This window comes from Dama dama, chromosome 33 (assembly GCF_033118175.1).
Source record: "Dama dama isolate Ldn47 chromosome 33, ASM3311817v1, whole genome shotgun sequence".
NCBI lineage: Eukaryota > Metazoa > Chordata > Mammalia > Artiodactyla > Cervidae > Dama > Dama dama.
In genome coordinates this window covers 37,723,309-37,743,417 of record NC_083713.1, presented here as the reverse complement: position 1 = coordinate 37,743,417, position 20,109 = coordinate 37,723,309, and the positions used below count along the sequence as shown (strand labels likewise).

At 37.9% G+C, this 20,109-nt stretch overlaps 1 protein-coding gene across 6 annotated transcripts in view; it reads left to right on the top strand.

Moving 5' to 3' along the window:
• The window catches only part of TANK (TRAF family member associated NFKB activator), a 94,941-nt gene that overhangs the window by 19,598 nt on the left and 55,234 nt on the right, over window positions 1-20,109 (top strand). For 4 of the 6 annotated variants that reach the window (XM_061135643.1, XM_061135644.1, XM_061135645.1 and 1 more), the window contains exon 2: window positions 1,526-1,646. The exons of the other annotated variants lie outside the window; for them this stretch is intronic. In XM_061135643.1, coding sequence (XP_060991626.1) covers window positions 1,549-1,646 — 98 coding nt within the window. In that variant the 5' untranslated portion in view covers window positions 1,526-1,548. The remainder of the gene's footprint in view (window positions 1-1,525; window positions 1,647-20,109) is intronic. 6 annotated transcript variants of the gene reach the window in all.

Sequence of the window (20,109 nt, the reverse complement as noted above, 5' to 3'; positions counted from 1 at the left end):
TGTCTATATATTTTGCCCTTTTCTTCACAATTATTTAATCTGTATTTCATTAGGATACAGATATATTAACCCTTTGTGAATTACATGGTGAATATTTTCAAGAACTATCAGTCTTTGGGTTAAAATGCCCAGGTTTTCACTTAAGAAGATGGTCCTCACTTAAAAATTATTAAAATATTTTCCTTTATTGTTCATTAAATCTTCTTACAGTTTTGTTATGCTTTATTCATTAAAACATATGAAAATTATTTTTGAAAATTGTATAAGATCAGGATTTAGCCATTTTTGCTGCAATCATTTGCTGAAATTAATTCATTTCCAGTTGGCTAGAAATACTACCTTAATATAGTAAATTTCCAGGCATACATGAGTCTTTTTTGGATTCTTGTGTTCCTTTGTTGTATTTGCTTCTTCCTATACAATTACCAATCTCTCTTTGGTTAGGCACTTTGTAGTCATGCATAAAGCAAGCCCCTCTTCAAATATCCTTGATGATTGTACTCTCTCTCAGGTAAAATTTAAAGTAAACTATTTATATTTCATTAAAACAGGTTTCTCTGGGGAGTTTTGTTGTATAGTTGTCAGTCATATCCGACTCTTTGTGACCTCATGGACTGTAACCCACCAGGCTCCTCTGTCCATGGGATTTCCTAGGCAGGAAAGCTGGAATGAGTTGCCATTTCCTTCTCCAGGGGAGAGATCTTTCTAACCCAGGGATTGAACCTGATTCTCCTGCATTGAAGGCAGATTCTTCACCACTGAGTCACCAGGGAAGCCCTTGGGGGGTTTTAACTATCCGCTAATATTTTGTGACTGACATGTAGATGATTTATATTTCTGGCCAACTTTCTAAAATTACTGGTTTTAATAAATTCTCTTGAATTTTCTAATATACTCTTATCTCCTTCTTTATACTTCTTTCTTTTGTTTGTAAATATCTAGCTTCTCCAAAACAGTGATATATAATAACAGTGATTCTGGGCATCCTTATCGTATTTATTCATTTGTAGTTGTTTTTATTGTGTCATCATTGAATATGAATTTTATAATAAATTTCAAATAATTTTATTTATCAAAGAAATATCTTTAATATTTCTAGCTACTTGGATTTTTGCAGGGAGTGGATTTTGGATTGTGTCTAAAGTTGGGGTTTTTTTATTTTGTTTTTTCTTTTGCATTGGCCAGCACTTTGAGAGCAGTTTTGAATAGTAGATGTTGAGTTTTCATTTGGTGTATATATTTGTTGTTGATGTATTTTCATTGCTACTTAGCTAAACATTTTTATCAGGAGTGGAAGTTGAGTTTTGTCATATATGGCATTTTGGTATCTAATATGGCCAATCATGTGGTTTTCTTCCTTGACCTTTTAGAATGGCAAATTGTTTTAGTAGATTTCTACCTTTGTTGTTGTTGTTGTTTTTAATTTTTATTGGAGTATAGTTGATTTATAATGGTTAATTTCAGCTGTACAGCAAAGTATACGAACATATATCCACTTTTTTTGTTTGTTTGTTTTCCCATATAGGCCATTAGTTCAGATGCTCAGTCATGTTTGACTCTTTGCGACCCCATGAACTGCAGCACGCCAGGCTTCCCTGTCCATCACCAACTCCCAGGGTTTGCTCAAACTCATGTCCAGCGAGTCGGTAATGTCATCCAACCATCTCATCCTCTGTCGTCCCCTTCTCCTCCCGCCTTCAGTCTTTCCCAGTATCAGGGTCTTTCCCAGTGAGTCAGTTCTTTGCATCAGGTGGCCAAATTATTGGAGTTTCACCTTCAGCATCAGACCTTCCAATGTGTATTCAGGACGATTTCCTTTAAGATTGACTGATTGGGGGAAAAAAAAAAAGATTGATTAGATCTCCTTGCAGTCCAAGGGACTCTCAAGAATTCTCCAACACCACAGTTCAAAAGCATTAATTCTTCAGTGCTCAGCTTTCTTTATAGTCCAACTCTCACATCCATACATGACTACTGGAAAAACCGTGGCTTTGACTAGACAGACCTTTGTTGGCAAAGTAATGTCTCTGCTTTTTAATATGCTCTCTAGGTTGGTCATAGGTTTTCTTCCAAGGAGCAAGCATCTTTTAATTTCATGGCTGCAGTCACCATCTGCAGTGATTTGGGAGCCCAAGAAAATAAAGTCTGTCACTGTTGCCATTGTTTCACTGTTTATTTGCCATGAAGTGATGGGACTGAATGCCATGATCTTAGTTTCTTGAATGTTGAGTTTTAAGCCAACTTTTTCACTCTCCTCTTTCACGTTCATCAAGAAGCTCTTTAGTTCTTCTTCGCTTTCTGCCATAAGGGTGGTGTCATCTGTATATCTGAGGTTATTGATGTTTCTCCTGGCAGTCTTGATTCCAGCTTGTGCTTCATCCAGCCTGGTATTTCGCATGATGTTCTCTGCATATAAGTTAAATAAGCAGGGTGACAATATACGGCCTTGACATACTTGTTTCCTGATTCAGAGCCAATCTTTTGTTCCATGTACAGTTCTAACTGTTGCTTCTTGACCTACATATTGATTATGGAGTATTTAATAGATTTCTCTGTGCTATACAGCAGGTTCATTAGTTATTTTATATAGTGTGTATATGTCAGTCCCAGTCTTCCAATTTATCCCTCTCCCCTTTATCTCATGTTAACTGTAAGTTTTTTTTTCTACATCTGTGCTCTGCTTCTGTTTTGTAAATAAGCTCATTTGTATCTTTGATTTCTAGTTTTTGAACCAAACTTGCACTTCATCACTGTGTTAAATTTCAGCATATAGGTTTCTTTTTGATAACAATTTTATTTTTTTATTTATTTTTTTTGTGTGTGTGATAACAATTTTATTTAAAATCAGTAATTGAGTTACATCTGTAGATATCTTTTTTCCTGTTATCTTTGCCAGAGTTTGATATCAAGGCTATGCTGATTTTCTAAAAAGACTTTAGGTTAGTTCTTTCTTTCTCTGCTTTGAGGTGGTTTAAATAGCTTGTTTAGTTGCTAAGTTGTGTCTGACTCTTTGCAACCCCATGGACTGTAGCCCACCAGGCTCCTCTGTCCATGGGATTTCCCAGGAAGAATATTGAGTGGATTGCCATTTCCTTCTCCAGGGGATCTTCCTAACTCAGGGATTGAACTCAGCATCTCCTGCGTTGGCAGACTCAGCTCAACTTGCTGAGCCACCAGTGAAACCTAAAATAGTTTAAGAGCTCTCTGTTTGAAAGTCTGAAAGAATTAATTGATGAAAATACAGTGGACCCTTGAATAATACTTGAAGGTTAGGGGCGCCACAGCTCCCAACAGTTGAAAATCTGCAAGCAATTTATAGTCAGCCCTCTGTTTCCCAGGTTCTGCATCTTCAGATACAATCAACTGCAGATAGTGTAGTACTGTAGTATATATTTAGTGGGGGAAAAAATTCACCTGTAAGTATATCCATGCAGTTAAAACCCATGTTGTTCAAGGTCAACTGTACATTGTTCTTAAGGCAGCAATAATATTCAGCAGAAAGATCCAGAACTTTAAAAAGCAAACAAAAGCTCCTTAGAGTAAATCCTTATAATTGAAGGGGTGTGAAGCACCAGTAATGTAGAGAATGAAGAACTGCTGTGCTGATCCTGGTCATTTTTATCCTCCACCTTTTTTTTATTTTTCAGGGAAAATGCTGTACGTAGACTGGGGGTGATAATAAAGTGCTTTACTGTTTTTTCTCCTCTACTCCAATTTATAAAGGAAAGGGTGTTGCTTCTACATGGACAAACTTTTATGACCTGAAAGAAACATTGAGTGAAATTCAACTAAAAGAGCATTAGTTCACTTTGTTGTCAGCAGCTTCCCAATTTTCCCAGGAAATTTCTTGTTTTAGAGGTAGTAACCTAGCTGACATTCTACTCAAGCCAAATCCAATAGGGGAGTTTCAAAATGAGTGGCTGAGAAAATATGCAAGCTCAGCTTGCTTTTACTTACTGAATATGAAGTGAAAATCTGTAACAGTCTAGGTATGTACATAGTCTGTGGACACACATAAGAACAGGGCTGGCTTCTGAGGAATATAAACCATATAACCACAGCCCACTGTTTTACTCAGCTAACGAATGGCGTACTGTTAATATGTGGATAGTAGTGTATTATGTAATCTTTGGGAGAGCTATTCACTTTTATGAATGTTTATTTGAAATACTTTTTGATTGCTTTCAAGCAAGACTATTACCTTAGATAATGCAGTTTAGCAATATACATCTGTGAACTGGAGGAAACTTCAAGACGCTCATAAATGTTATTTACAGAGGAATGCAGGTATTCTGTCAGTGTTTGGATATTTGAGTAGCTTAGCTTAAAAATCTGTTAATCTAGAACAAGTGATTATTGGCATAATTTGGGGGCATGCCCTTCCCTGGTAGCTCACTGGTAAAGAATTTTCTGCCAATGCAGGAGATACTGGTTCCATCCCTGGGTTGGGAAAATTCCTTGGAGGAGGAAATGGTAACTCACTCCAGTATTCTTGCCTAGGAAATCCCATGGACAGAGAATCCTGGTGGGCTACAGTCCATGGGGTCGCAAAGAGTCGGACACAAGTTAGCAACTAAACAACAACCTATAACAGACAAAGACTGCATATTTTTTAAAAGCATACCAATTATCTGTCAGGAAATGGTAAAAAAAAAAAAAAAAAGAATACATAGCCTCTTGATGTAAAACACTATTCTAACTACAGTTGGTCCTTGAACAACACGGAGGTTAGGCATGTCAACCCTCTACTCAATTGAAAATCTGCGTGTAAAGTTAACCCTCTGTATCCAAGGTTCCTGTGTACCTGTGCTTCCACCATATCGGCATTTCCACATCCAGGGATTCAACCAACAACAGATCATATAGTACTGCCGTATTTACTCATGAAAATATCCATGGATCCATGGATAAGTAGACTTGTGCAGTTCAAACTGGTGTTGTTCAACAGCCAGCCATATACTCATGCTTTAGCTGATTAGCTGTTGCTACTATATATCCTTTTGTTTTCTAACAGCTTTCTAAGCATGAATATTACTATTCGGTTTCAACTTGATTGTATGTAATTATGTCAAATCAACTTTTAGTTTCTATTTTCTGTAGGATTTACGTTGTGGCTGCCATTCATCCCATGTTGTCTTTTGTGCTTACTGCTATGGTTTTCAATCATGGGTAGGGGAAAAGAGGAGGCTGTTAGCAAGAATAGGTAACAAAATTTCTCTGTAGTCCAAGACCAAGATTCTGAATCATTTTCAAAAAAGGATAACAGAATATGAATCGAACTCCCTTGTGGGTGGGTGGCAAATTAGCATACGGAATCTTTTGAACCGTGTGCATTGTTTGAAAACTGTTCAGAAAAGTTGAGGAGGATTGAAATAGGCAGTGGTACCAGAGCCTTTGCAACTGAAAACAAGCCTTTGGGACCTATGTAATTGTATATGTTACAGTTTTTCAATTCCTAATCTATAAAAACATTTTTAAAAATTGTGGTAAAATACACATACTGTGAAGTTTACCACCTTAGCCATTTTTAAGTGTATAGTTCAGTAGTGTTGAATGTATTCACATTGTTGTTCAAGCAAGAAAAGCATTTCTTAAGAGACTTTTTAAATTATTTTAAGAAAAAAGTTTGGGAAGTAAATAATAATGATAATTGTTTGTCTCCTGGGAGAAGTGTCCTAAACAGTAACCTTGTTTTCTTTTTAACTTTAGAGATATACTTTCTTTAATGGTAATTATCATTACTAAATTATGAGGGTAAACATTTTGAGCAATAATCTGTAGTAGCTTTCACTTACCACGATGCTTTTTTCTTTGCAAAAAAAGAAGGGTCTGTTGAAAATAGGTTGTTAACAGTGAAAACAGTCTGTCTGCAAGTCATTGTAGTTATGAATTATTGGAAATTGAGTGGACTAAGAAAAATAATGAGTTCGTTTGATGGTTACTTAGCTGAAGTTATAGGAATCCTTGAGATATTTGCAGTAGAATGAGGTATGGAGAATTGTTCTCTTCAGCAGCAGAATAAACTGAATCAGGTGATTTTGCTGTGAAGAATGATTTGCTCTAAGGACAGAAATCAGGGACTCAAGTCCCTTCAAGATGATAATGATTTTAAATTTCTCAAAAAAAAAAAATCAACTGTTCTTGTTGGATATATAAGTGGTTTTACTATTTCCATCCAATAAATATATGGCTTTTACCATGATTAATTTCATGACTTTATGTATTTGCTATCCCTAAATTAAAATGCCTTTCCCTTCATATTGATGTTTTTCAGCCTTTTAAAATCCATATTTCCTTTTTTATAAACATTAAAATACCACAAATCCTAGGAGATAAAAATATGTGACCTTTCTTCCCACAAAGTTCTTACACCTCCTCTTACTGAATGTAAACTTCCTCTTGAAGTTTTCCCCATCCAAGAATATTCTGTAGAGCCCTACTTTATATAATTTATGAAAGACAGATTTTTTAATATTAGGTAACCATTTCAAACTGATAATTCTTTCTCCTGCATCTCCAGATTCTAACGTGGCCCCCTACTCAGAGGAAAAGATACCCCTTAACATGGCTAAGCAAGCTAACTGAGCAATGCCTGAGATGGGTAGAACATCACATGTCTAGTTTCCCTTTTGGTGTTACACTATTTAGTTTTGCACTTCAGCCCATAGAATTTTATACAACTTGAGGGAAAGAAGTGCTACTGGAGATAAAAAAGGAAGTGAGGCAAAGCTGAGACTCATGGGTGTGGTCTTTGGCTATGAAGTCTCCTTTTAACTCTTAGAAGATAACAAAAAGTTTCACCAAGTTCTGACATCCAGAAAAATAGAGAACCTAGTATGGTGAGTTTTGGGTTTGATCTGTGGGATTGTCTTACCTTATCTATCCTGATGCATTTAGCCAACCAGCTTATTAAAAAAAAAAAAAAGCAAAATGCAAATTCTGACTCTGCTGGATCTATGATATTTAAGTTTCTATGATTTCAGCTGCCTGATTGGAACAGTGTTACACAGTGACAGTGTAGTGCAGTGTGCTATGGGTGTATCCATAACTGAAGTTTACAACCTGGAAAGGGAGAATAGAAATGGAAGCTGTCATTTTGGGTAACTGGCTGCTTGTACTAATGGAACTCTCTTAAAACTGGGAAATGATTGGAAGTTAATGTCAGGAGTGACAGTTCTCTTCCATTTCCTTTCTTCAAGTAAGGAAACACACATACTTTTCAGTGCCATCAAAGGTTTACCTTAACCATCTAAGACAGATGTTCTTTTATTTATGTGTATATTCTACATTATTGACTTTTTTTCTGCTTTTTGCTTTTGTTGCTTTTTGTGGCAGAGGAGTCAAACATAGAGCTAAATAGAAAAGACAGGATGTATCTCTCACTCACTTACTCACTTCTTCCTTTGCTAAGATGGCAACTTTTCTGAAGTAGAATGTGAACTGTTATTATTCATACCCCAAGGGGTTGGGAAAAGCAGGTGACTTTCTTTTCTAGGGCAGAGTAGAAGAGGTAAACAGTTACTTTAGAATCACCCCATCCTGAAACTGCTTTAGATTTAAACTGGCCTCTTACCACAAGTGTCAACCCTGGTAGAACACTTACCCAGAAGCATAATAATCTCAGCAGTGGGGAAAACCCAGGAGAGGACCCTTTTTCTACTTACTAAATCACCCACACTTGTCTCTACTTGTCCACAAAAAGTAGACCTTGTTAAAGATGCTTTTGAATTGTGGTGCTGGAGAAGACTCTTGAGAGTACCTTGGACAGCATGGAGATCAAACCAGTCCATCCTAAAGAAAATCAACCCTGAATACTCATTGGAAGGACTGATGCTGAAGCTCCAATACGTTGGCCACCTGATGCAAACAGCCGACTCTTTGGGGAAAAAACCCTAATGCTAGGAAAGATCAAAGGCAGAAGGAGAAGAGGGTGACAGAGAATGAGATGATTGGATGACATCATTGATTCAGTAGACATGAAATTGGGGGAACTCAGGGAGATGGTGAGGGACAGGGAGGCCTGGCATTCTGCAGTCCATGGGGTCCAAAGAGTCAGACATGACTTGGCAACTGAAAAGCAAAAGGGGTGGAGGAAATCTACCTTTAAGCATGTGATTCTTTTCGAACTTGAAATCCAAATGTGTATAACTAATCAAAGTTGAGCTGCTCTGGTTGAACTGGGCAATTGGTAGTAGAGCATTGTTTGGCTACACACCCACAGCCTCAGTGGAGTTCCAGAAGCACACTATTTTCCTTGATTATTACTTTTTATTGAGGATTGGTTAGACACCATTTGTCATCACAATGCTTGTTGTCAAAGACAACAGACTTAAGATATATTTATCTATAAAGTAAGGGGGTAAATGTTTGTTTAAAAAGAAGGAGGTAGGAGGAATTAGACTACCACTTCACAAAATTTAACATCCCGATAGTAGGAGTCCCAAATGGCACAGAGAAGGAATGAAATGGCCCAAAAAGTAATTCAGGAAAATTTGCAACAACTGAAGGATGAACTTCCAGATGGGTTAAGTACAAGAGCAGGAATCAAAATGGCCCTGAACTTCAACAAAAGCAAAATGAGTGTAGCAAAACTTAGAAAATTCTGAGGAAAAATTACTTTCAACCTGGGACTCTTAACCTGGCGAACTGTCAGTTAAATCTTAGGGTAAAGATATTTTCAGTTATCTGAAATATAATTTCAGCAAGGTCTCAAAAAATTTACTTTGCAAGCACTTCATCAGAAAGCTACTGGAGGGTTTACCCCATCAAACTGAGGAGTAAAACAGGAAGGATGAAGATTTGGAATACTGAGAATAAGAGATTCAGCTAGAGAGAGAGATGAATAAAGGGAATCACCAGATTCAGGTTGAAAGAAGGTCTCAAGGTGAAGGCCTTCCTCTCTGCACAGAGATGAACAAATCTAAACTTGAGCAAGTCGGAAAGCTCAAGGAGAGATCCTTGTTAGAAAATGAAATTGATAAAGTAATGTCTGAACTTACTGAGGAATTGTATTAGTAATAGTAAGAAATAAAGCAAATAAGTTTTTTCAGGAAAAATATTTTTCAGGAAAGAAAAAGGAGCCATAGTTTAGTATATGGCTCATCAGTGAATAGCATTACACAGTCATAAGAAAGTAAAAGTGGAATGTAGATCTAATCAAATAGTACATAACTGTTAGAAGGATGAGGAGGATATAAAGGGAGAGGAGATTTTAAAAGTGAGCTGAATCCTTGTCTTCCATAGTGGGAAGACAAGTAAAATAGAAATCAGTAGTGACAATATTAGCAAATTATTTAGAAATACAAAGGTAAATACCAAAACGAATCAAAAGAGCTGAAAATTGTTGCCAGGGTGAAGCAGGAAGTGGGGAGGGAGGAGAGGAGAGTAAGGGACTACTGTTTTTCTTAAACCTTATAAAGTCATTTGTCTCATTAAAATATAGATGCATTATGCTTTGATTAAAAATAAAATAGAAATTAAATTATAGTGAAAAGAACTAAGATATTGGTCTTTTCACATCAAAGAGACCTGGATTTATCTGGGTCTTCCCTTTTTCTAATTTGTTGACATTAGGCCCCTTATTTAACCTTTTGAACCTCAGTTTCCGTATCTGGAGAGGGAAGATTAAAATAAGGTAGTTTAGTAAAGTAGCTGGCAAGTAATTTTTATCTCAGTAGGTGTAAGATTCTACCCCTGTCCCTAATGTTTCCTAGGAGGAAATAGGGAACGACCACCGTTGTTGGGATGCTTACCTTTCAGATACAAGGTTCTTAGTGTTCAGAATCTTCAGGTTCATGGCTGTGTGTGTGCCTGTTCAGACTAAGGTCTGTCACTGGGATCTCTGTCCTTTATCAACTATCTATAGATAGAGAATTTTAAAAGAATTAAGATGATTTGGAATGTTGGTAGCAGTGAGAATCAAGTTATAAAAGGACTGCTTGGTGGGAGAAAAGCTGTGGTCTCAGATTTGTCTTTCAACACGAACTTCAATGCAAATGCCATTAATGGTGTCTCTTCCATTAATAAAGAAAACACTTGTCACATAGACTGGTGAATTGTGGAGATTTCATGAACCAAGATCAGCAAGAGTGCTATTGCTCTGAACCATCTGCCAAAATATCAAAATACCTTTTTTTTTTTTTTTAAAGAACATCTACCTTAGCAACTGCTATTTTTGATTCTGAATTCTATGCACTTCTAGAACAATTAAAAAAACAGATCACTGTGGAACAAAAGGACACTTTATGGAAGCCCATTTCCCTACCTTGGTACATATTTGTGTAGTATTTTTCAGAGCTCAGTGCTTTCCCATTATGACTTGACCCTCTGCAGCAGTGATTCGAAATCTCTCGCAGTTGTTTGTCTCTTTTTCTACCCTCACTTACCTCCCCCTACTCCACCCCATGCCAAAAAAAAAAAAATTATGGTCCTAGAAGTCTTGGACAGGGTTTGCTAATTTTTTTGTTGTTGTTGTTTATTTGAACTGCCCTGGATTATTCTGATGTACTGACAGGTTGGGAACCATTGGCCTACAGCATGCTGTACCCCAGACATTCTAAACTGGGGCAGATGAGGGAACTGAGGTTCACAGAAAGGTTATAGCTTATTCACTCTCACCCATCAACAAGCATGTCTACCTTGGACATGTATTCTGCACTCCAACTCTGATTTTATCTTTGGTTGACTAGGCTTTCTAATTTTGATTCTCTGATTTGTATTAAGAAAAGCTAATATATTTTACACAAGATGTGGCCTCAGTTAAAAATAGGATTTGGAATTTTTATTTTATAGCATCTTTTTATTTTTTCCAGATGGAAAAGGAAATGAAACATCAAATCAGAATTTTTAATAAACTCTTGCTTCTCCACAATAGGATAGCATAGCAAATGCTAGGACTTACTAGATCTGAGGATTCACATTTGAGGAAAACTGGGGTGGCCCTGAAAAGAGTGGAAATGTGTGTAATTTTGGCACAGAGACAGGTTTGAGAAGTTGGTTTGTAGGGTTCCTCAGAGATTTGGGGTCCTGTATTCAGAAGTATTTGACAGTAGGAGTAAGAAAGTGTGTTGCATGGTATAAAAATATTCTATCTGATTTTAAACTTTTATCATATTATACATTTACAGTCACACCCTAAACTTCTTGGGAATGCCTGGAAATGGAGATCTGGAAATCTCTGAAACCTTATTTATTTTCTCACTGGAGTTCTCTCAATTATTTCTAGTAAAACAAGTTGGGACTTGGCAAGCATTGGCCCAACAGCCTCTAGGTGTCCTCCGGGAAATTAAAAGCCAGGGTTTGAAGAGTTCTGTGCCAGTGATTAAGAGCACAGAATACAGCTTATAATTATGTAGACTTTTTGCCTGTTCCCATTTATCGTTGGTAATATTCTCAAGGCTAAATGACTGCCCAGCAATTTAAACTGCAGTTTAAGAGGAAATAGGCCTTTTTGTGAAAAAGGTCCTCTGTCTCCCGAAGTTTCATTCTCTTTTCATAGACGAGCTCTCCCCTTTCATAGTGATTGTGATTTAGTGAATGACTCAGAGTTGTTGGAGGGGCCCCTAACCTGTTAACTCATGAAATTTTAACTACTTTTTCAAGAACAACTTTGCCTTTTATGAATCTGGTACAGCCTGTGACATCTCTTACATTGTCTTCGGGATGAAGGGACCTTTTTTTCAAACTTTTTTAGTTAAAACCAGAAAATAGGTAGAAACTGTTCTACTCTTGTGAAAGATGATTACTATTTCATTATCATAAGTTTGGTAGAGTAGAATAGAAAGACTTAAGAAAAATCACACATTCAAACACTCTACCAGAAAGTTATTTTTCTTGTTATTTAACAGTATATAAGGGTTAACACAGCAGAGCACTAGACAATATTCCTACCTATATTTTGGTTTGTATTTGGGAGAAAGAAAGGTGTATATCTTGTGATACAAAGTAGTACAATAATGAGTTTTGCTTCTTTCTCTCTCGCTGTTTTCTTTTAAAACAATGTAGAGGTTTTGTTTATTTGTTTTTTGGTAGAAAGATTTTGGCCTGGTTGACTGTCAGCCAGTATCAGAGGACATTAAAAACAGGACTTTAAGAATAGTAGCTGGAGGGAAGGCTTACTTAGCCATCATTTCTTCTTTAGATTTCGTTATCACTCAGTTGGTACATTTTTTCCTGCCTATTATTAATTATGTCTCTGTTAGCACTTTTGTCCAAAATTGAATTCAGTATCCTCTCCTGTCTCTCTCAGTTTTTCTTCCTATTTCTCTGTGGCTGACTGGCATTGCTGTTTGCCCTATATTTTGAAAAATATGGCTGGCCAACCACCTTTAACAAAATAAACCGGTTACTTTGCTTATTAAAACATAGATGCTAGGACTCCATCCCAGGCCAACTCACTCAGAGTCGCTGAATGCTTCCTTCTCATCTCTTGTACACATCCAGTTGGCCAGTGAATCCTGGTAATTTTGCCTTTAAAATGTCTCTTGAATCCATTCCTCTTTCATTTCCCTTACTCTAGTTCAAGCCCTTATCTTTTACCAGAATACAACAATGGTTTCCTATGGATATACTCACTTTGTCTCCCTCATTAGTTTGTATTCTGCTGGTATCTGGTTTATCTTTCTAAAACATATTCATCTCCTGCTTGAAAATTCTCCTGCTTGAAAATTCCTTAATGTCAGCAGGTTAAAATTAGTGACATTCAAGGTCTATTGCAGTCTGGCCATATCTAAGTCTGCTGTGTACAGTTTTATGTAGTTAGTACACTCCGTAACTCTAGGGTGCTTCATTCCAATTATGGTCTACATGATTGGGACCCATAGGGTTTTTTCAGTGCAGGACAGTCATATGTGGTGGCCCCAACTATCCTGTCTCAGCACCCTGACCTCTGCATCCTTTCTGTATACATGCCTCACTTGCGTAAATATTATATTCACCACCAATCCCTAAATGCATTATACTAGTGATTTCTCAGAGCATCTACTTTTTCAGAGTGAATGTTTGTTCTCCTTTCACTCTACTTGTTGAAATCATTCTCATATTTCAGGGCCCAGTATAAGTGTCAGATCCTCTGTGAAACCTTCCTCAGTTCTCTCCTTTTAATTGTTCCTTCTATTATACCTTTTTACTGCTTACACTTTTACTTAACAGTTCTTTTCTTCTTCCTTTGAGGTAAAACCTGTATACAATGCAATGCACAAGTCTGGTGTGAACCTTTGGGTGACCTCATGTGTTTTTGCCTTACTAAATTATAAGCTCTAATTAGAGAAAAAGGCAAAGATTATATAAGTTTATCTCTTTCCCTTGGAAAAAAAGGGAGCCTACTGTCTTCAGTGCTGGGTCAGTCTTGAATATGGTACCAGTTGGGATACAGCTCAGCTTCTCTTTTAAGAACTCCCCGATGGCAGTGGCTTAAACCAACAAGACGGATATTTTATTTCTCTTATGTATGACAATTCAAAGTATAAGATGTCCAGAGCCAATACAGCAGCTCCACAGGGTCAAGGACCTAGGCATCTTTATTCCTGTCATTCCACATCCCCCTGTTCCACCATCCGGAAGTGTTGCCCTCACCACAATGGTTCGGGTGTCTCACCACAATAAAAGAAAAGGAAAGGGGTAAAAAAGAGAGCTTGTCTTGGAAGTTACTCTTACTTGCCTATGACCAAAACATGGTCACATGACCACATCAACTAAAATTCAGGAATACTAGAAGAGTAGAGAATGGATATTGAGAAATAGTTAACAGATATGTTTCACATATGACCTCAGTCTTCACAATAAACCTACAAACTATATATAAAAAACTAATACTCAGAGGATCTAAGTAAATAGCCAGAAAAATTGCAGGTCTGAGATCTGAATTCAAAGCCTTTTTTTCCATTCTACCTAGTAAAGTGTTAGGAGAAAATATATAATTGTTAAAGTCATTAATTTTCACAGTGTTACATCATGTATTTTCATATCACATATTTTCACAGTATCATGTCATCTCTTCTAGGACATCCTATGTAACTTTATTCCACACTTCTCACACATCTTGAAATAAATTGCCATGCTAACTGGTTTTTAATTTTTAAATCTAAGATATCATTTATGAGGAAAAATAAATCACTGTATTTGCTGAACAAAAGCTTCAGTACTTGGTATTTGTTTAGAAATGTTATTTAGTCATAAAGTTGACAAGGGTGATACCTTGTCAGTTTAGTTCAGCTCAGTTGTGTCCGGCTCTTTGCGACCCCATGGACTATAGCACACCAGGCTTCCCTGTCCATCACCAACTCCCGGAGCTTGCTCAAAACTCATGTCCAATGAGTCGGTGATGCCATCCAGCCATCTCACCCTCTGTCGTTCCCTTCTCCTCCTGCCTTCAGTCTTTTGAAGCATCAGGGTCTTTTCTGATGAGTCAGTTCTTCGCATCAGGTGGCCAAAGTATTGGCTTTTTAGCCTCAGTCCTTCCAATGATTATTCTAAAGGAAATCAATCCTTTAGAATTGACTGGTTTGATCTCCTTGCAGTCCAGGGAACTCTCAAGAGTCTTCTGCAACACCACAGTTCAAAAGCATCAATTCATCGGCACTCAGCTTTCTTTATAGTCCAAATCTCACATCCACACATGACTACTGGAAAAACCATAGTTTTGACAAGGAGGACCTTTGTTGGCAAAGTAATGTCTCTGCTTTTTAATATGTGTCTAGGTTTGTCATAGTTTTTCTTCCAAGGAGCAAGCATATTTTAATTTCATGGCTGTAGTCACCATCTGCAGTGATTTGGGAGCCCAAGAAAATAAAGTCTGTCACTGTTGCCGTTGTTTCCCCATCTATTTGCCATGAAGTGATGGGACTGGATGCCATAATCTTAGTTTTCTGAATGTTGAGCTTTAAGCCAACTTTTTCACTCTCCTCTTTCACTTTCATCAAGAGGCTCTTTAGTTACTCTTCGCTTTCTGCCATAAGTGTGGTGTCATCTGCCTACCTGAAGTTATTGATATTTCTCCTGGCAATGTTGATTCCAGCTTGTGCTTCATCAAACCTGGCATTTTACATAATGTGCTCTGCATATAAGTTAAATAAGCAGGGTGACAGTATCCAGCCTTGTACTCCTTTCCCAATTTGGAACCAGTCCATTGTTTCATGTCCAGTTCTAACTGTTGCTTCCTGACCTGCATACAGGTTTCTCAGGAAGCAGGTAAAGTAGTCTGGTATTCCTATCTCTTTAAGAATTTTCCACAGTTTGTTGTGATCCACACAGTCAAAGGCTTTAGTATAGTCAGTGAAGCAGAAGTAGATATTTTCTCTGGAATTCTCTTGCTTTTTCTATGATCCAGTGGATGTTGGCAGTTTGATTTGGGTTCCTCTGTCTTTTCTAAATCTAGCTTGAACATCTGGAAGTTTCCCATTCACATACCGTTGAAGCCTTGGTTGGATAATTTTGAGCATTACTCTGCTAGCATGAGTAGAATTGAAATGAGTACAATTGTGCGGTAGTTTAAGCATTCTTTGGCGTTGCCTTTCTTTGCAATTGGAATGAAAACTGACCTTTTCCAGGCTTGTGGCCACTGCTGAGATTTCCAAATTTGCTGGCATATTAAGTGCAGCACTTTAACAGCATCATCTTTTAGGATTTGAAGTAGCTCAGCTGGAATTCTATCACCTCCACTGGCTTTGTTCGTGGTGATGCTTCCTAAGGCCCACTTGACTTCCCATTCCAGGATCTGGCTCTAGGTGAGTGATCACACCATCGTGATTATCTGGGTCGTGAAGATCTCTTTAATATAGCTCTTCTGTGTATTCTCGCCACCTCTTCTTAATATCTTCTGCTTCTGTTAGGTCCATACCATTTCTGTCCTTTATTGTGTCCATCTTTGTATGAAATATTCCCTTGATGTCTCTAATTTTCTTGAAGAGATCTCTAGCCTTTCCCATTCTATTGTTTTCCTCTATTTCTTTGCATTGATCACTTAGCAAGGCTTTCTTATCTGTTCTTGCTGTTATTTGAAACTCTGCATCAAATGGATATGTTTCTCCTTTCCTCCTTTGCCTTTTGCTTCTATTCTCAGATATTTGTAAGGCCTTTTCAGACAACCATTTTGCCTTTTTGCATTTCTTTTTCTTGGGGATGGTTTTGATCACTGCCTCCTGTATGATGTCATAAACTTCCATCCATAGTTCTTCAGGCCCTGTGTCTATCAGATCTAATCCCTTGAGTCCATTTGTCAATTCTACTGTATAATCATAAGGGATTTGATTTTAGGTCATACCTGAGTGGTCTAGTGGTTTTCCCTACTTTCTTCAACTTAAGTCTGAATTTTGCAATGTGGAGTTCATGATCTGAGCCACAGTCAGCTCCTGGTGTTGTTTTTTCTAACTGATTAGAGCTGCTTCTTCTTCGGCTGCAAGGAATATAATCAATCTGATTTTGGTATTGACCATCTTGTATTGATATCTTTAACCCCTTCATTTTAAAAGCAAGGAAAATCAAGGTCCAGAGGAGGCAGAACTTGCCCTTGATGTCGTTACCACCATTGCTTCATCTCAGGCCTCATAGTACAAACACTGGCCTGGGTCATCATTTCTCTAAGTAACTCTCAGTGGTATACTTAACAGGTCTCAGGTTTGCAGAGTTGTTCTGATCTGGAAGTTCAGGCTGGACAGTGCACAATAAATACATATAATCCTGGCCTGTTTTAGTGACGAATGAGTATTATCTAGCACTAAAAATGTCTTTATAAAAATAAAATAAAATAAAAACGTCTTTATAGCTATTAGGAACCAGTTTTAGAAAGGATGATGCTATTTGATAGTCAAAGGAATGGGTGAAGTCATTCCTACTCATAATTCAGAACCCAACTCAGATGACATCTACCTCTCAAAGCCTTTCCTAAACCTCATAAATATTAGATGTGAGCGCTCTGCTTTCCAAACTCTAGCCTTCAGATATATCCAGGTATTCATATATATTCTTTAAATTACAGCTAGTGGTGCCTTCCTGAGGGTGGGTTTCGTGTCTGTTTTGTTCTCACAGTGGTGAGAACATCAGTGGTGCCCAGCCCAGGCTTTGTTTTTTGTTTTACTGAATGAAATATCCATCATGGCATCCTGGGAGAATATTTTGGAGCTGGCTGTAATAAACAATCCTTGAACTAAGATTTCCAGAAACTTAGTCCTAGTCACTCAGTTATAGCTTTGTTACTATACACAGGTCATTTAACTACCCTGCGCCTTGTCAGTCAAATTGAAATATGAGTAATGGGAAATGAACTGGTGGGGAAACAACTTCGTAAAAGGCACATAAAACTAAGGTGGCACTATCCCTAAAGCTCCTTGCCGCGTCCTGTACAGTGCCTTACATGTATTCAGCAAACACATGCTTTACTTTTTCATTTAATTGGGTAGTAATGGTATATATTTTATTAAAATTAAAATTTGGCCCTTGTAGTCGACACATCTGGGAAATGTTACCAAGGGAAAAATAAAATTATCGCCCTTGTGCATGCTGATTTTCCTACTCTGGGACACTTTTATTATGCACCAAGGATCAGTGAAAAGAGAAAGCAGCCTGATGCCCATGAATTTTCTTAGTGCTTCCTCCTGGGTGAGCACCTGCTGGACCTGGGAGGTAGAAGAGGAACTTGGTACCCTCTTCATTTTCCATCTTACAGGAAGTACCCAAAGGAAAAAAGGAAATACTGTCAGAGTAATAGCGGTGGATATGACAAGACTACCTTGCTTTCAAGAGGATTACACTAGGGGTGGCATGCTTTGTGTTTTGCCCACTCAGCTATAGTGTTGGGCATCAGTAAGTTAATCTCTTCCTGGTGTAAATATAAGGAAACCAGCAAACCAAACCCAGAAATAAATTAGCACAGAAAGCTTTCCTGAAAACACATTTAAAAGAGTGAAGCCATAACTAAAAAGAGTGTTTCCACGGCAGAGATAGCTCTAGCTTGGACCTCCTGGATTTGGGGGATGGTAGTGGCTATTAGGGGCTTCCCTGGTAGCTCAGACAGTAAAGAATCTGCCTGCAGTGCGGGAGACCTGGTTTCGATCCCTGGGTTGGGAAGATCCCCTGAAGGAGGGCATGGCCGCCTACTCCAGTATTCTTACCTAGAGAATGCCTACGGACAGAGGAACCTGGCGGGCTACAGTCCATGGGGTCACCAAGAGTTGGACGCAACTAAGCGACTAAGCACAGCACAGTGGCCATTAGATTTGAGTTTGAACATGTTTATTATAAATAAAACCGTTTCCTTGGAGTCCAGCAACTTTTGAAGAAGGGATACCAAAATGTAATTGAAATGGACTACCTCTTGAATTGTGAAGTTAATTTTACACTTAACAAACGCTTTAAAAAATAAAGGAACAAGTGGCTTTAAAGTTTACGGTGTTAATATTTGAAACCTGTCCAGTTTAACTAGCTGGATTCCAGAGACTGTTTCCTTTTTTTCTAGTCAGTATCACTGATCTGACACCCAATTTTCTTCTTGGCTGTGGGATAGGAATGAAATGTATCATTTATTTAGTTGTATTGACCTGAATCATATCTCCCCAGCATACATTCTTAATTCAGGAAATAGGATGCATCCATGTGGAATTTACTCAGTAACTCTTCGTAGTGACATTTGTGTGATCTAATTCAAGGACCTGAAATGAAGACTGCACATGATTTACTTGCATATGATGCAGCTATTTTTAGTACTGTATTTACATTTTTAAAAACAAGAATGCACCTTCTTGATGGAACAGACATGCATTTTTCAATTCACAGACGCAAGACGTGTAGAACAAAGAAGTTTCTTAGAAATCAAATCCAAGCATCTTTTTTTGTTTGAAGGGAGAGAAACTTGAGTCCAAAAAGATTTAGTAGCCCTGAAATAAGGTCCCACAGTCAGTCAGTGACAGAATAAAACAAGAAACTAGATGAGTTCCCAGTTCAAGATTCTTGTTTGTCCCAGATTTTAAAATATAAGTGTGGTTTACATTGACAGTTTATTATGACATCTGCAGTTTGTTAAGACAGTTTTAGGCAATCAAGCCACATAGCTACTTAAATTGTCTAATTTCTGTATGAGCATATTATAGTATACTATATTCCCTATAGCTTCCTACCCTTATTTTTCTTTTCCTGCTCATATACTTACTTTTAATCTCATGTGCTTTTTTAAAGCCACCCTAAATCCTTTTTTGAATGATAATAGTATCTAAATAAATACTCAAAATGATGCTTTGTGCTAATGCTAATTACTCTGTTTCCATAGTGTCTATGGTATGTTAGAGATCCTGGCAATGTTAATTATCTTAACAGTATTTCATCTTTTCCATCTATCAGAGGTAGCAGTAAAAACAGACTTCCTAACTGGAATGCCTAAAAAAGTATAACTTTCATTGCTTCAGGGCCTTCCTAGTGGCTCAGATGGTAAAGCGTCTGCTTGCAATGCAAGAGACCCGGGTTTGATCCCTGGTTCAGGAAGATCCCCTGGATCTTGCCTGGAGAAGGAAATGGCAACCCACTCCAGTACTCTTGCCTGGAAAATTCCATGGACTAAGGAGCCTGGTTAGGCTGCAGTGCATGGGTTCTCAAAGAGTCGGACACAAATGAGCAACTTCACTTACTTCAGTCACTTCATTGCTTCACAAGGTAAAAACACTGTGATCCCCATAATGTTGTTTTTCAGTCACCAAGTCGTGTCCGCAACTCTTCATGACCCCATGGACTGCAGCACTCCAGTCTTCCCTTTCCATCACCATCTCCTGGAATTTGCCAAAATTCATGTCCATTGAGTCAGTGATGACATCCAAACATCTCATCTTATGTCATCCTCTTCTCCTTCTGCCTCCAATCTTTCCTAGCATCAGGGTCTTTTCCATTGAGTTAGCTGTTCACATCAGGTGACCAAAGTATTGGAGCTTCAGCTTCAGCATCAGTCCTTCCAATGAATGTTCAGGCTTGATTTCCTTTAAAATTGACTGATTTGATCTCCTTGCTATCCAAGGGACTCTAAGGAGTCTTCTCCAGCATCGATTTGAAAGCGTCAATTCTTCGGCACTCTACCTTCTTTATTGTCCAGCGCTCACAACCATCTGTGACTACTGGAAAGACCATAGCCTTGAC